Source organism: Antechinus flavipes, chromosome 1 (genome assembly GCF_016432865.1).
Source record: "Antechinus flavipes isolate AdamAnt ecotype Samford, QLD, Australia chromosome 1, AdamAnt_v2, whole genome shotgun sequence".
NCBI lineage: Eukaryota > Metazoa > Chordata > Mammalia > Dasyuromorphia > Dasyuridae > Antechinus > Antechinus flavipes.
Genome location: NC_067398.1, coordinates 193,895,571 through 193,913,653, shown reverse-complemented (window position 1 = coordinate 193,913,653; position 18,083 = coordinate 193,895,571). Strand labels below are relative to the sequence as shown.

General features: G+C 33.6%; 2 protein-coding genes across 3 annotated transcripts in view; both read left to right on the top strand.

Moving 5' to 3' along the window:
• Positions 1 to 5,196, top strand: part of CCDC112 (coiled-coil domain containing 112) — a 32,875-nt gene extending 27,679 nt beyond the window's left edge. Inside the window, exons 7-10 of the mRNA XM_051994513.1 lie at positions 1,057 to 1,464; positions 3,976 to 4,071; positions 4,856 to 4,974; positions 5,072 to 5,196. Coding sequence (XP_051850473.1) covers positions 1,057 to 1,464; positions 3,976 to 4,071; positions 4,856 to 4,974; positions 5,072 to 5,102 — 654 coding nt within the window. The 3' untranslated portion in view covers positions 5,103 to 5,196. The remainder of the gene's footprint in view (positions 1 to 1,056; positions 1,465 to 3,975; positions 4,072 to 4,855; positions 4,975 to 5,071) is intronic.
• A 7,338-nt stretch (positions 5,197 to 12,534) lies between these two features.
• Positions 12,535 to 18,083, top strand: part of PGGT1B (protein geranylgeranyltransferase type I subunit beta) — a 47,758-nt gene continuing 42,209 nt past the window's right edge. Inside the window, exons 1-2 of one of the 2 annotated variants that reach the window (XR_007953278.1) lie at positions 12,535 to 13,510; positions 16,724 to 16,842. Coding sequence is in view for 1 of the 2 variants with exons in the window: in XM_051994498.1 (XP_051850458.1) it covers positions 13,356 to 13,510; positions 16,724 to 16,842 (274 nt within the window). In the remaining variant the exon portion in view is untranslated. The remainder of the gene's footprint in view (positions 13,511 to 16,723; positions 16,843 to 18,083) is intronic. The other variant, XM_051994498.1, reaches the window with a different exon arrangement.

Below are 18,083 nucleotides of genomic sequence, written 5' to 3'. Positions count from 1 at the left end.
ATACTATCAAGAATCATCAATAAATGTTATTTTATGATGGCTCAGATGTTAGTAATGATATTGTGACCATGAGTAATTGCTTGACATGTTATGGGAAAGTTTAGTTTATTTTGTTGTTATTAGGTAAATAGCTAAATTAACTTGGCATTTAAAAAAATGTTTTGATAAACATAGTATCTTAAAATATTGCTGAAAATTTTGGGTTGGGAAGGGGTCTCCAAGCGTTTTCAAAACATGGAAACACCCTATACAATAATTTTGGATCATTAAAGATGCTCAAAATTATTAATTTTACATTAAAATGTCATCTACAGTGCCTATAAGAATATCTTATACATAGCAGATACTCAGGTATTATATTGAATGATTTTGAATCTGAATTCTGGTTAAATGATTCATATTTTTTTCAGATTAAAATATATTTGATAGTCTCCAAAAGTCTTAAGAAGTCACTACTCTTTCCACGATTGACAATTAATCTTCAAATGGTATAAGTGTTATGTGCTGTGAAGAAAGATCTAGATAGCGCTATTAAAGATTAGGAGAAAGTTTATAATGTATTCCCTTCTTTTAAAAATTAACATTGGTGGAATTAGAACTAAATTTTTATATAATAATTTAGTTACTTCACTACTGATTTCTGATATAACATTAGATTAGAAGCCAGAAGAAGTCTCTTCAGAAAAGAGACTCCAGAAAAGACAATTGGAAATAGGAGTAAGATGACTAGATGAAAGTGCAAAAGGGATGAACAGAAACATAAAAAAACCTAGCAAAGGGAATACACAGCAAACTGGAGAATAATTGAAAAGTATGAATAAGTCTATTAGACCAAAAGAATTTATAATTAGTATTGTGAAAGTAAAACATGACAAGTTCTCAAAATGATTATGAAATAAGTTTGTTTTAAAAAATAAAACCTTAAAAATAATTCTAAAATTTAATTAAAAATCCTTTTTAGTTTTCCTGGAAATATAGAGTAAGAGTTTATAGTATGATCACCTGGGATTTAAACTAAACATCACTTTCCTTTTTTTTTTTTTTTAACTTATTTAGTTTATTCAGAAATGGAAAGCAAAGAAACAACAAGAAAAGAAAGAAATGTTGGAAGCAAAGTCAGAGGAAATACTTAGGAGGAATGATCTTCAACAAGAAGATTCCCCAAAACAAAAAGAAGAGCAAAGAAAGAAACAGAAATTAGCAATTGAAGCCTGGAAAAAGCAGAAAATTGTGGAATTATCTATGAAACAAACATCTCAATTAAAAGAAGAGGAGGAAAAAGAGAGAAAGCAACAGAAAGAACATCAGCGCCAATCTCACCTAAAATTATTGCTAGAAAAACATACTCAGCAGAAGAAAGAGCAAGAAGAATTGTTGAAACTTGAAAAAGAGATGAAGGAGAAGACTGAAAGGGAAGAAAGAAAAAAAACAGCTCTAAATGAAATTACTAAGTTTCAAGAGAGAGTGAGTATATATGTTGTTTATGTTTATACATATATTGACATTTTGCACATATGTGTAAATGTGTAGATTATATGTATGTGCATATAATCTCTCCTAGTGTTCCCCTCATTATCATATTTTTAAAAAATACATTTTATTGAAACCTATTGTCTCAACATCAATCACAATCATGGGGGTGGAGGGATAGGGGACCTCTCCCCTATTAACAAAGGAATTTAAGAAAAAAAAACACTTAATATTTTTGATAGTCATATTCCTTTTGAATCTACCCACCTATCTATACATATATGTATATGCACATATATGTATTTGTATATGTTATCATATGTTGATTGTATACATAATATATACATACATATAACCTACTTATATGTATGGTTTTGTGCAACATACATACCACACCCACACATAAATAAACATTCTGCTTTAGTGGTCCCTTGCCCTTCTACTACAAAGAGGAAGGTTTTTAATTTTCTGAGCTTCAGATCCATCATTGGTTTTTCATTTACTCAGATTTGTATTTCATTCTAATGATTTTAAAATTTACATTGTCATAGTCATCATGCTTATTCTCTTAGTGAAATTGTTGAGTCTCAGGATATGAACATTTTATTTACTTTTATTACATGATTCGATATTGTTTTCTAGAGTGATTAGACCATTTGATAGGTTGACTAATAATGCATTTAGATGGATACCCTATGGAGCTTATCCAAAAAATATGTATATGTGTGAGAGTATAGATAGATGAGCTAGATTTGGGGAAATTACAGAGTTCTTTTTACTGAACCCAAGCAAAAATCCTTCTTTTCTATAGTGACATTTGGTATTGGCAACAAGACATAGAATAGCACTATACCTAATGAACTGAAGATGAGTATACCTTGAGGGTAGTGAAGGGATACCTGATGGGTGCAGGCAGAGTGCAACATTTAATTAAGAAGAGACTAGAGAATAAGAAGATTAAAGAAAGTTATCAAGAATTTTTATGATTGGATAAAAAGATTAGCTGATAAAATGGAAAGAGCAGGAGATGATAAATACTGCTTCTCTAGTACCATTACAATGTTGGAAGAAAGAAAAGGAGTCCTTCAGTGTGTTTGGTCAGCTTCTTCTGGTGAACTTTTGGAAGGATGTGGAAGGATGTAGTTATAAAGGATGGGAAAATTCATGTGAGTTTCATATCAGATTACTCATTGGAGAAAATTCCCAAATCAATTAGATCCTAGGATCATCTACTCTATAGGATGTCCATCCAAATGCAAGTTGAAATATGAACAATTGACATTCTTTTATTTCACCTTTTCCTTATGTGTGGATAGGCCAAACTTTTTATGTGATTACCTGTCCCTTCTAAGAGCTTCTCAAGGTTCTGGAGCTTGATGTAATCAGTTCAGCTGTCCATCCACAAAATAGGGTCATCAGGAATTCTCCCCATCCACAAGGAATTTGTCTTTGACCTGGTCTCTGTAGAAAACTCCATAATGGAGATAAAATGGATGCATCATCCTATTTGAGTACTTACATTTTTGCTACTTGGCTGAATGTTTAGCCTGAAATTTCCTGAAAAGGAAAATGATCTGTGAGGTTGTTCTTGACTATACCCTTGAATTGCTACTTAGCCCAATCAATATAAGTTATCTACTTGTTTTTTAGTAGTAGTCTAAAATAGAATTTCTTTTGTTTTTATTTCTAGATGCCATAATAGATACTTTGAGGAAAAAAAAAATAACAGTTTTCTGTGAATTGGAGCTAATCATGGCTCTAGGAACAAAGTACCGCAACGTAATAGCCAGAAACATTATGTTGTGTTTAAGACTATTAATTAGTCCACTAAAATGAAAATCTTCATTTGAGTTTAAAAATTCCACTGCCAGCTAGTTCATTTAAAATTGCTTTTCTGTTAAATGATACTTTGAAATCATAAGAAAGATAGAAATTTCCCTACCATGAAGTTGAGACTTTATGTGGGAATGAAGCAAGACCATTAGATTGGGAATTTTAGGGAGAACTTTTTTTTAGTTGTACAAATAATAATCTTACAGAGACAGATAGTTTTAGTTTGGTAGCATGTTAATTTTGGCTGTCATATTCCAAGTCAGACCTCACTGGTTTTATAGTATACCTCTTAGGATGCTCAACTTATTTTGACAAAATTTGGTTCATTAGAAAATATCACAGTAAGATCCATATCTCAAAAATTTAAAGCATTAATAACTAAAGATATCTGAAGGTTATTAAAAAAATCTTAGAATCATATAATGTTAGAATTGGGAATAAACTTAAAGGTTTGAATTAAATGACCTCTTATTTTACAAAGGAGGAAATTGAAGTGCAGAGAGAGGAATTGGGTTTGACAGATTATTCAGCTATTAAGTGTGGAGTCAGAATTAGAGAGCCTAGATATCTAACTTTTAGTTTATTCAGCAAACAACTAGACATTTGAAATTTTTAATTTTAATTTTCCTTGTCTTCAGAAATCATCTTTTTTATTTTGCATATGTTCTACAGGACTTACATAAACTTGAATTAAAGATTCTGGAGAGACAAGCAAAGAAAAATGAAAAGATAGAAAAAGAAAGAAGATTGGCAAAATTAAGAGAAAAGGTACTATATCCTAAGACTATACCTGGATTTCTATTTTAGAAAATACTCAACAATATTATTCTATTTTTTTTTTTTATCCCTTTAGAAAGATGTAGACACAAAACATTTACAACTCAAATTTATTTTCTTGGCTTTTTTCCCATAATTTTATCTCCTTTAAAATTTTTAACTGCTTGCCCAAGTAGGAAAAAACATAATTTAATTCAACTAAGAATACAATAGCTGGTTAAATATCTATGTTTTAAAAAACAGAAATGTCTCTTTCTATACTTCTTTCTCTTCCCTTCCTTGACTCTTGCTCTCCAGTTTTTTTCTTCCTTTTTTATACTTGCCCATACATTAAACTTGGCAGTCATACTTTTTTTTTTTTTTTTGCCATAAAAATGGTATTGCTTAGCTCCTTTGTTGTATTGTGTTTTCTGTTTGCTAAACTCTCTTCTGTAATTCTTATCACTAGGTTGGAATAGAAACTTTATTTTGAGGGAGGATTAGAAGAAATATACCAAGTATTTAAGGGTAACTTTTATTATTAAGTTGCTATTGTATAATATAATTAGAAAGCCTTGATTTTAAAAAATAATAAACAATACATATAACCTTTTTTAGAAAAATAAAATGATCATTTGAGGAACATAAAAGTGATTATTTGATAAACATTGAATTTTTATTAATGTTTGGTTTTTTTAAAATTGCCTTTTTTATTATAATGTCCTATTACAAATTTGTAACTTTTAATTGATTAGTTAATATAATTAATAGCTTATGAATTCATTTCTATTGACAGGTTGAAGTTAATGTCAATCGGGATCCATCCAGATTATACAAACTTACCAAAGGATGGGAAGAACGTACAAAAGAGAGAGGTCCAACAGGTGCAGGGCCTCTTCTGAATATACCACATAGGTAAAAATAAAACAAACAAACAAATAAATAAAAAGTTAGAGACTTTTAAAAAGATATTTTCATTTCCTTATAATGTGTCTACTACTTCTCTCTATAGGGCCATTCCCACCTGGAGACAAGGATTATAGAAGAAAATTGAGCAAATTGAAATTGCCATCCAGCTAATGTGAATATTGATATAATCCTTTACACAGGAAAATAAATGATTTATATAAAAAGCAACCACATGTTCAGAAATTATCATTTCCCTTGTTATACTATGAATATACATTGTGTAGTGTTTGATTGTTAGATATTGAAATACATGCCAACAATTGCTATTTTATTTCTGTTTTATCCTAGGAAGATAATTCTGTCCATATTGAAATTTTTATTTTGCAACAGCAAATTGAAGGGAAAAAAATAGAATTTTAAATTACTGTAACTTAAGCATATGAAGTAAATAAGTGGAGTTTTCTTCTTATGCCTTCATTATGTAATAGAGGAAAACTATCTGTATGCCTGATTTAAAAATTTTAATATATTTAAAAATAGATGCTACCTTATGTAATTAACAAATTTTGAATGTTAAAGTAAGGCCTTTAAATTAGGAGGCAACATAGAGATAAAAAGGGCAAATTTGGAATTAGAGGAGCTGGGTTCAGATCCCATTTCTGCCACTTTTATTTTGTATGACCTGGGCAAGTCTCTTAATGTCCCTGGGTCTCAAATACCTCATCTATAAAATGAGAGAGTAAGACTCAATAACTTGTATTGTCCCTTTCACCTCTGATGCAATGACTACTACCTTGGATATATTAAATAAATAGGTGGTCCTTTTATGAAGTAAAGTTTTATATTTATTTCATATTCAGTGTTACCATAAGTGGGTCCAGTACTTTGGACAGACATAATCTCTTCTGCTTAATACCAACACAAGTTAATGTTCTGGAAGCCTGTTTGTAAGCAGGCTTGTTTGATGGAGCACTTGGCCTTCCACTTCAGAGTGTGCGGAAGTAGTCTCTATCTTTTACTTCATAATTTAAAAAAAAAATCTTTTATTCTTTTAAATCCCTTTTTACTTAAAGCTTTTTATTTTCAAAATATATGCACAAATACTTTTTAACATTCACCCTTGCAAAACCCCATGTTCCAAATTTTTCCCTCCCTTCTCCCGCTCCCTCCCCTAGATGGCAAGTAATCCAATATATATTAACATGTACAATTCTTCTATACTTATTTCCACAATATCATGCTGCACAAAAAGAATCAGATCAAAAAGGGAAAAAAATGAGAAAGAAAACAAAATCCAAGCAAACAACAACAAAAAAAGTGAAAATACTATGTTATGATCCATAATTAGTTCCCACAGTCTTCTCTCTGTGTGTGGATGGTTCTCTCCATCACAAGATCATTGGAACTGGCCTGAATGACTTCATTATTGAAAAAAGCCACATCTATCAAAATTGATTGTCATATAATCTTCTTGTTGCTGTGTACGATGATCTCCTGGTTCTGCTCATTTCACTTAGCATCAATTCATGTAAGTCACTCTCTGAAATCATCCTGCTGATCTTTTCTTACAGAACACCAATTTCCATAACATTCATATGCCATAACTTATTCAGCCATTCTCCAATTTATGGGCATCCAATCAGTCTCCAGTTACTAGCCACTACAAAAAGGAATACAACAAACATTTTTGTACATGTAGATCCCCTTCCCTCCTTCATGATCTCTTTGGGATACAAGTCCCACACTTGTAGAGACACTGCTGGATCAAAGGGTACGTACAGTTTAAGAGCTCTTTAGAGCTCTCCAGAATGGTTGGAGCAGTTCACAACTTCACCAGCAATGTATTAGTATCCCAGTTTTCCCACATCCCCTTCAACATTCATCATTATCTTAAAAAATCTTTTAATTGGTTTACAAATTGGAACTGGAACTTACCAAAAGTGCAGACTAACAAAATAGCTTTCCTTCTTATTGGCTAGGATATATAAGCATGATAGGACTAACCCTAACTCTTTTATATGCACATTTAGTTTTTCATCACTTTGCAATCGGAGACAAGATATTGTTAGAGTCTACATGTATATGCTTTTAAGGGGAAGTCAAGATTACCAGAAACAGGTTCCCCAAGAATTTATGTGGATTGTTTGGCATCCTGCACATCAGAATGTGTATGCTCAAAGGTCTGGGCCTTTATTTGACAGTAAGGCATTATATATTTTATAAGCTTTTTTAAAAAATTATTTTAAATAGTGGCCATTTGTGAAGAAGGTAGCATGGGATAAATATGTTCTAGATTTGGAATCAAGAGGACTGGAGTTCAAATTATGCCAGTTACTAGCTATGTTAGTTAGCCTGGGCTCAGTGATCTCAGCTCCCTCAGGCTCAGGTGGCAACTAGATGGCACAATAGATAGTGTGTTGGGCCTGCAGTCAGAAGACTTCTCTCTGGTGTTAGAGGCTTATTACCTGGGCAAGTCACTTAACCCTGTAGAATGAGCTGAAGAAGGAACTGGCAAACCAATATAGTATTTTTGCCAAGAAAACCCCAAATGGGATTACAGAGGCAGATATAACTGGAAAACAGTTGAACAACAACAAATAAGCTCAGTCTCTTTATCTGAAAAATGTAGAAATTGAATTTAACAGCTTCTAAGGTCATTTCAGCTTTAAATCTATAAAATTTATCTAATATCTGACAAAATATTTTGTACTATTGCTTTTGTTCTTTATTGGCTTTCTTTTTAGCTATACCAATCCTCCCATTAAGATTTTTTCTTGATTAAGAATTAGTGGATGGAGATGGAGTTCCTGAGTACTACAAGATTTTCTGCCACCTTTCTTTCCCCTTTTTTCAGTGTGAGGACATTCTCAGGTAAAGGGACTTTCAGATCTTGTACTATGTTCCCCAGGAAGACATTTTTGTCATTAGGTATCCAGTTAACATGGAACTAAAGCAATAAGTCATTGTTTGGATATTCATAGCTATATATTTTTAACTAATGATACCAGATTTCTTTTAGAGTAAAGGAATTTTATTAAGTTATTATCTTTGCCTTGGTTGTTAATTTCTGAGTTAACGTTTATTAAGCAGCTATACTGCCATATTCCAGACAGTATAAGAGAGGCAAAGACAAAAGCAAGTCCTATCCATTCCTGAAGAAGCTTATACTCTTAATCACATGAGCCTATGTATATATTTATGCAAAACAGATATAAGGATGGGAAGAAGTGGGATATTGTGGGGGGGAAGCTGAACTTGGAGTCACTGAACTGAGGATCAAATCCTAGCCCTGACACTTTTAACTACATGTGTAACCTTTGGCAAGTTACTTTCACTCTAGGTCCAAAGAGGTTAATAATGATTAATCAGTAAAATGAGGGGTTCTACTAGATGATCTCTTAGGGCCATACCAGTCATAAATCTGTGATAGTATGAAGATACTAGCATCTGGTATGACTAGGATAGGCTTCATATTGAAGATGATGCTTGAATTGAGTCTTGAAGGAAACCAGTTATTCCAAGAGGTAAATGTGAAAAGGGAATACATTCCAGACATTGAGGAAAGCCGATGCAAAATCACAGAGACAGGAATGTTATGCTTGCAGGATGACAAGACTTGTTCCATCTGAATAACATTGCATGAAGAAGAGTAATGTATACAAAGACTAGAAAAGTTGAATGAGATCAGTTTGTAAAAAGCTTTAAGTGCTAAAGAGTTTGTATTTTGTCCTGGAAATAATAATAATAATGATAATAATTAATATTAATACAGGCTGTAAGGTTTGCAAAGTGCTTTACATATATTATTGCATAATACAGGTGTCATTTTCAGACATATAATATGATAATTTGACAGAAAGCTGGGAACAATGAACACAAGAAAGTGATCAGCTTCAGAAAAAAAAATCTTGATAGTCTTGAGCACTGTATAGAATCTAACAAGATGAAAATCAGCTCTCTTTAGCTCATTTAAACAAATGAAGACTATTCTAAGTGGCCAGATTGTTGATATTATAGAAAATGTTGACATTTCTCTGAAGGAATCTTGCATAGGCATTTTTCCACTTTGTTAACATTGAGCTTAGTTTCTTTGGAAAGAACAGAAAACAGCTTATAACAAGCACCCTAGAAGTCAGGAAAAAATTTGTAACAGTTCACACAAATCTAGATTAAGATGCAAAATATGATTAAAGACATTACTGTGGATTTTTAGTTCAAAATTGGGTCTCATTTTCTTGTTAATATTGTTATTGAAAAGAATAGTTCACTTGTTGAAATCATAAGTTGCTTGGATTAAAAATATATCATGTCTGAGAATAAAAATGCAAGCTAAGAGAAAGACAATCCCTACCTAGAAGAAAATAATGCATAAAAAGAAGAAAACATTTTGGGGAGTGAGATGAGGAGGGAGGAATGATAGGGAAAGATCCAATTTAGGCCACAATAGTAACAAGACTATCAGAAAAATTTTGGATATTTGTTCCTGAGAAAGATGCAAGCTGATATAATAGTAAGTACAGATACTGAAGACATGATTCGGTCATAAAAAATATATTTAGTCACTTTGGAGACTATCCTTTAAAAAAAATCTGTTGCTACCCTGAAATATGACAAAATTTTATTTTAGAATGTATTGATTGGGGTTTTTTTTTGCCGGTGATTCAGAGACAAGAGTCTATGTGTTCTTGAAGATAAAGATTTAGTTTTGAGAGGTCTTTCCACTAAGTTTTAATAGAGGACTTTTTTTTTTAATTAGTGGCATAAGTTCAGAAAACCTTCCTGCCAGATTTGCTACCTCTTTCTGCACTGTAATAAAAATGATTATTGAAAAAAACATGAAATTCGAAAGGGATAAATATAAGGATTTATACTTGATTATTACAACCAACTTTGCATGTTCAAGATAGAAGAGATTCAGTTGTTAGTGATAAAAAAAGATTTAGGGGTTTTATAGAACTGTAAGTTCAATATGTGTGAACAGTGTGACGTAGCAAACGAAAAGTCAATATAATCATGACCTACATTAAGAAAGACATGGCTTTGAAGATGGAGATGATAGTCTCACTGTACTCTTGTCAGCTTTTATCTGCAGTATTGTGTTCTGTTTTGGACACCAGTTTGAGAAGAACATTGATTAGCTGGAAAGTCAACCAGGACTGGAAAAGGGACTCAAGTATTTGTAATATGTGAATTAACTGAAGGACTTAGGAAATGAGAGATGAAGACTAGGAAAACATGATACTTCAGGTATTTGAAGGACTGCCTCATAGAAGAGGAACTAGATTTTCTGTTTAGTCCCATAAGACTGAACCAGGAATAATGGATGGAAATTGCAAAGGGGCAACTTTAGGCTTGATGTTAGGAAAAATTTCCCAAAAACTAGAGCTATCCCAAAATGGAATGACTTGCCTTGAGAAGCAGTGGCTTCCTTGGAGGTTTTCAAGTAGAGGCTTCATGACCATTTGTTTGGATTCCTTCACTAATAGGTTGGACAAGATGATTTTCTGAGGGCCTTTCTGATTCTCAAATTCTGTGCTCCTATTGTTACTAACCTTACAGTTTTTAAGAAAATTACTTTGGCAGTTGTGGAAGATGAATTGGGATGAGAAGTTTTGTGCCTAGTCAGAAAAATAAGGAGATTAAATCAGGACATTTGGGAAATTTTGTGGAGATTTTTGGTGTTATTCAGTTAAGTTGTGGCTATCTCTTCATGATCCCATTTGGAGTTTTCTTGGTAAAGATAACTAGAATGATTTGCCATTTTCTTCTCCAGTTCAGATTATATATGAGGAAACTGAGACAAATATGGTTAAGTGACTTGCCCAGATCATATCGATTATTTGAAGCCAGATCTGAACTCAGGAAAATAAAGCAGTCCCAGCATTCTAACTACCATATCACCTAGTGGTGGAGAATAAAGAGTCTATAATGGCACTGAGGCTATAAACTTCAGTAACTAAGGATAGAGTCCCCTTGACAATTATAGGGAAGTTTGGAAGAGGGTTGATGGTTTTGTGGGCAAAGATGGATTTTTTTTAAAGTTAATTTTGAGGTAAGTCCAGGATACCTAGTTTGCAATGTATGATAGTTGATAATGTGGGATGAATTCTGGAAGTCAGCTGTATGGAGATAATTAAAACCATGAAAATGGGTAAAATCAACCAAGTCAAGAGTGTGTAGGTAGAAAAGAGGTTCAAGACCTTCTGTAAACTAAGGCCTTGTGCCTAGTAAATCATCTCAGGCAATAGGGGAATACTGAAAGTTCTTAAGCAGGAATCACATTGTCCTTTAGGAAGATTAACCTCTCTTTGAGGAGAGGAGAAAGAAAGGAGTTAGAGCAGATTGGAAACATAATGTAAGAAAAAATGAACCTTTGAATTAGAAGATAGTGGTAAAGAATGGAGAGGACAGATTTGTGGTGGAAACAGAACCTTGTTGAGATGAGTATGAAGGAAAAGAGAGGGAAGATTCAGTGAAATCTCTAGTTCCAGGTTTTAGTGACAGATATAAAAGCATCAGATTTTGGACATTTTGAGTTTTAGATAACTCATAGCATCAAGATGGAGATAATAGAATCATAAAAAGAATGGGAAGGGATTTTAGGAACATCTAGGCCAACCCCCTGTTTTTACAGATGTGGAAACTGAGACCCAGAGAAATTCTATCATCAATTAGCTGGAATTTCAAGTTTGAAGGTCAGGAAAAAGATGGATCTATAGATTTAACAGTTATTTGTAGAGAGTTAATTGTGAGAATGGAGGATATTTCCAAGATAAAAATGCTTTGGAGGACACTTATATTTAGTGGAATTTGAACCATAAAAAGAGATCAAGAAGCTATTAGAAATATCAGGAAAGGAGAGACAGGCATGGTGCAGAGAAATAAAGTTCAGTTCAACATTCATTAAGGTCTCATGATGTTAGTTGTTGGAGAAAGGACAAAAATGCAGTATTAAATGCTGGAGAAAGAAGAACAAAAAATGCAGCAGATACTTTTCTTGGGTAATTCTGATATGAGGTGGAAAGTGAAAACAAAACAAAACCAAAAAACCAGGAGGATATATGAATTGGGGGCATCAGAGTAAGCCAAAAAGATGTGGTAAAAAAGCTACTTCTTGAAGGAAGACAAGGATATTCAGAAATGAAGATGAGGAAGGGGAGTGCAATAAAAGAATAGAAGAGGTCCCAAAGACAAGAAATGGGAGTCTTCAATTCAGGTACTAGTTTAGTTTGGCTACAAGAGAGTTCAGGAAGTGGAGTGGTATGAGTTAAAGGAGGTAATAACCAAATTGTGGAGGGCTTTCTATTATTTGGAGTTTATCCTACTCCAAATGTACTCCCAAGTTTTTGATGTGGTATTGAATAGTATAATCAGACTTGTTTCTTAGGGAGATTGTTTTGACAAAAAGGATGAGGACTGAAGTTAGATCATTCAGATTGTAGTTTACTAAAAGTGGTAGAAACACAAATCATATTGCTGAGGATTGAGCAAGTAATGATGAGAAGGCAATTCAGTAAACTGTTGCTATTCGGTCCTGTCACATCTTTTCTGACCCCATGGGCTATACTGCTCGTGGGCTTTTCTTAGCAAAATTTGTATTTTCTTCTTCATTGAATTAAGGGAAACGGGTTAAATGACTTGTAAAGAATCACACAGCAGAATCCTGACTCCAGGCTCAGGGTTTCACTGAGCATCTAGCTTTCCATTTCTCTCTCTCTCCCTCCTGCTCTCTTCCTCTGCCTTTCTCTTCTCCTCCTTTCCCCACCCCATCACTGTTCCAGAAGAGCGGAATTGACTTTGGAGTAGGCAAGATCAGTGCAAGCTTGGTGTCTTTGGACTAGTCACTTCTCCCCCAGGCAAATTAGAAAGAGGGCGAAGAAAAGGAATTTGGGGGATTGGTAGGGAGGGGAGAGCTAGCTGAACAGATTTAACCTGGGGCAGCTACCTAAAATGAGTTGGGATGTTGTTTTCCCAAAGTAATTTTTGTGGTTAACTTTATTCGAAGGTTGTATTATTATTAACATTTTCAGACTACGTGTGAGGACCTTGTAAATTGCTTGATCTGGGTCAGTACCCACAAAACACAATTTGGGACAAAGGACACGGGATGGGGTGGGGTAAGGTACTATTAAAGAGGTTATACAAGAGACGCACATCCAGCTCTCAAGACCGGTGGCAGAATTCTTGAAATTGATGGGAGAAAACCCCAAGCCTCACTTTTCTAACTTCGTCAGTATATAAAATCCAGGAGAGTTTTAAACTTTGCGCAGTTAAAGTAAACCAATGAAACCCTTTTAAGCTCTTCTAGTGTGACGGCAAAGTCTCGGCGCTGGGAGGCGGGACTTCTTTTAACGAAGTTGAAAAACTTCCGGTAAGAGGTGTGGTACATGATCCGGAGCAAGATGGCGGCAGAGGGGGAGCGGTTGACCTTGGTTGACGGAGATGTGGAGCGGTTAGATTTCTTACGGGATAGACATGTTCGATTCTTCCAGCGTTGTCTCCAGGTCTTGCCTGAGCGCTATTCTTCCCTCGAAACGAGCAGGTAATTACTGCCCGAGGGAGTCTTGGCGGCTGCGGTTCGCATTTTTCTGAGTCTCTCGTGTTCCGGGATGGCGCTCTGGAGCCTGCGGTGTGTTGGAAAGGGGCTTTGGACTTGGGCTCACTTCTCCGTTCTCTTACGTTTTATCGACGTGACCTTAGGCAGAACACCCGAAAGCATTTCTATACTTTCAGACACTGATTAGGCTTGGAGGGATTGTTCTTCCGATACATATTAAGCGCCTGATCTGAGCTGGACGTTGTGCTAAGTGCTGAGGCTACAAAAAAAAGGCAAAAATAATTCTTGCTCTCAAGGAGTCCACATCCGATGAGGATGAAGACAACTATGTACAAACAAGATAATGTACAGGATAAATGGGAGATAATTAACAGAGGGAGTGAATAAGAATTAAGAGGATAGGGCTTCTGGCTGGAGGTAGGACTTTGACTGGGACTTGAAGGAAGCTGGAATGCGGAGGTGCGGGAGCGCGGGGCGGACATTCAGCCAATGAAAAGGCTCCGAGGCGGAGCCGGAGCCGAGTCCGGTGTCCCTGGATCAAAGAGTAAGGGGTACTGGAAAAGTAGGAAGGGGATAGGTTACGGAGGTTTTAATAGCCAAAGAGGTTTTTATATATGATCCTGAAGCCAATAAAGAGTCACTGAAGTTTATTGAATAGGAAAGTGGTCAGAATAGGAATAGTAGAGGGATGATCAGAGCTGCCTTTTAGGAAAATCAGCTTGACAGCTACGTGGAGGATGGTTTGGAGTGGAGAGGCTGGAGTTCAATAGTAAGCTATTACCATAATTCAGGCGTGTAGTATTTGAGGGCATGCTTCAGGCTGGTTGCAATGTCAAAGGAGAGAAGGGGGTACGTAAGAGATTTTAGAAAGATACAAATGACAGACTTAACACTTATCTATAGTAGTTGAAAGAGGAATTGATGAAGATTATCATTTTGAGCTTGAGTGACTTGTCTACTTGCCAGATTGGTGAGAAAGACTATGAGTTCTGTTTTAGAGGTAATAAGTTCAAGATGTACACTGAACACTCGGGTCAAGATTTCTAAAAAAAAAAAACCGTTGGAGATGTGAGACTGGAAGATTAGAAAGAGGTTATAATTAAAGTAGATTTTTTAGTCATCTTCATGGAGAGGATTATTAAGCCCATGGGAACTTGTGAGATCACCAAGTAAAATAGTATAGAAGTGAAAAGGAATCGAGACAAATATACAAAGAAAGAAATACCTGCTTTTAAGAATTTACTTTCTAGTGATAATATATTCCTTGTTCATAGATAAAGAGATAGAAGTATATAAAATGTAAGTATACAAAATAAATAGTTATTTGAATAAGAAGTTTTGCAAAGTCCTATGCAATTTGTTACCTCATTTGATTTTTATTACCCTGGGAAGTGCCATTAGTAACTTCTTTGTATAGACAAGAAAATTGTGGTTGAGTGAGATTAAGTTATTTGCCTGGATTCACACAGCTACAAGCATTCTGACAAAGAAACAAGCTATTGGTTTGTAACTGCATTTAATTTAGGGAGGTATTGTAGTATTTATAATAATCTATCAGATGTAATCAACTATTGATAGAAATACAGGAAGTATGGAATAAAGGGTAAAAACATTATCTTATTAAATTGAGTACATATCTTTTAAGAACTGGTTTTTGAAGTGAGCTCCAAGACCTGTTAATGAATCAACATTTTATCATTTCATAGAAAGAGAATCATTTGAATAAAGTAATATTTTAATAAAGTTAAGACTATGGATTATAATGGAGTTTATGAATGAATAGTATGTCATCAGTACTTCATAAACAGCTGTTGGTTAACATATTTCCTTTCAAGTTGCTACAGAAGGTAAATTTAATTTACCTTTTGAAATTGTAAACTGTATTCTTTATGTATTTTGATTTATCTAACACAGTCCTGACTGAGAATCTGGAGGAAGTATAACTTTTTGTTCATTTAAAATCAGACATAGATGCCAGTCCTGGAACTTACTAGGCAGATAATATCCAAAATTTGGGAATTCACACCACAAAAATAAATTTCCATGCCTTTATGTTGTCAACTACTTCTTCCTAAGAGTTTTTATTGGTTACTGTAGAGCAAAAAGTATTGGTTTTAAGGAATGATTACTATTCTGTCCAAATCTATATTGAGTCTATTTCTTTTTTTTTCCTGTTGTTTTTTTTTCATCTCTTTCTGACATCTCCTTACCTGTGTAATGAAGGAGTTGGGTTTGTTCTAAATCTATAATTGTATGATCTTTTATTAAAAATTGTTCACAGATATGTTATATATGTTTATACATGTACTGAGCTTTGTGTGCTTAAGATGAAGGGACTGTAAATCAGCTAGCCAAATTTTGATTTTAAAATGAGAAAAACAAGGATCTTATATGATGGTATCAGTAAAATGTGTATAAGGAAGCAGAAATTTCTCTGTTGAAGTTAAATGCGTAGAAATTCTTAAAATTCTGAACTGAAGCTGTAGTTTTATAACAAATAATATTTGAATTTGAATTTTATTTATAGTAGGAGATGAAATTAGCTATGGTAAGTCCTGTCCAAAAAAAGAGATCCATAATACTCATTGGTCATTGAATTTAGGAAATATTTTTAATCTATTCTGAGACAATGCTCATATCTGGTGAATCAAAGTTTTTTAAAAAAAATTATCAAGTATTTCTGTTCATTGTTTCAGAAAATTTTATGATAATTTGTAATTTATACTACATAAATATATTTTATAGAAAAATACTTTTTTTGGTTTATTTATATGAATACTGAAAGTGAGTTATTCTAATTTTTTACTTTAGGAAGTAAACATTTCCTTATAAGAGTGTTCTTGACTGATTAGACAGAAATTGATTTGTTTTATATACTTTATAATGTCTCATTTAGTATTAGTAATTGAGTATTATAATTTGTTTCTTTTATTAGCATATATTTAGATTCTTATTTTTTCAACTATTGCATTTTTAACTCATGTTTTGTTCTCAGGTGCCTATTCCTCAGTTTTTCCTTATGCTCCTCTATATTTCATTCATCCTATGATTCATAGGAGAATTTTTATTGTATTGAACAGAATTGAAGGACTATTAAAGTTATTACGTATTTAGAATGAATTCATTTTTGTTTATGATCATATGATCAGTGGTTTGGTAATTAAGGTGGAATTTTGCCCTTTTTCCTACACATTCTAGGTTGACAATTGCATTTTTTGCACTCTCTGGGCTGGATATGTTGGATTCATTAGATGTGGTGAACAAAGATGATATCATAGAATGGATTTACTCCCTGCAGGTTCTTCCCACAGAAGACAGTGAGTGAGTTTTTAGCATCTTTTATTTTTTATACATATTATTTATTATTGAGTGCTTTTGGATCTTAGACTTATTCTGATTATCTAATTAACTGATTATCATGATTATAGCTTTTATGAGGTTAAAAACAAGTCATTAAAATGTGGTTTTATAAAATATAGAAAACTTTCTTTAATTATCTTCATTAGCACTACAAAAAGTACTCTTCCAAAGTAAATTAAGGTTATTTGTCCTCACCTTTGAGGTTTGCTCAGTAAGAAAACACTGTGTTCTCATAGAATAGAAATAAAACCATACATAATTTTACAGGTAATTGTTTCCACTTTTGTAATAATTACAAGGAGTATATATTCTGCAAATAGTTGGTCTAATAAGTATAATGGGGCTGTTATGGTATATGCTATTTCATTTTCTTAGGGACTGGCTTTTGGGATTCTGTCTCTGATCTTTAATTTTCAATCTCCGATTTGAATTTTGTAAGCATCATAGTTGGTAAGAAGCTTGTTACTGCTTCTCAATCTATGCTTTGTGATATATCTGCCTTTTTATTTATCATGGCCTTGCTTATTGGCATGGCCCCTTGGTCTGTGGCCTTAGCAAAATTTATTTGCTCATGTAAAATGGCACTTTATGAGGAATATTGCCAAACAAGTAAAAGTTTTATCCATATGTGTTTCTTTTGCTGAGAGATTGGAGTGGGTAAGAGTGTTCTAAGATATATGGAGGTTTTGCCCTTATGTTTACATTGGATACAGTAAAACTTTCTTAAATTGTGGGATACAATAACGTTAAAATAGCAAATGTTTATAGGAATTCTAAAGATAGTTTCTTGGACTGGAGTGCTCACCAATAAGTATTTAGGTGAACTAGTTTAAATCTCATATTACTCTGAGCCAATTTAATAACCATTTTTCAAGTTTTTATTAGCCTTCCCAACACACCAATTGAAGTATTGTGTATGATCATATGATTATGGGATTTTAAGAAGTGAAAGGGACCTCAGAATCTGTTTAACTGATTCATACAAGGATTCTTTCTACAGCATACTCTATAAGCAGTTAGCCAGCCGGGCTTTACGTTGATGGGGGAAAAAATTATTGGAACTGTAGGAGACTAGGCCCACTAATACATTTTGGTAGAGCTATGAATTGATTTGGCCATTCTGGGAAAAAAAAAATTGAAAACCCAACCAAAAAAAACAATTAAATGTAGCCTTTAATCTCATAACATATTGGGTACA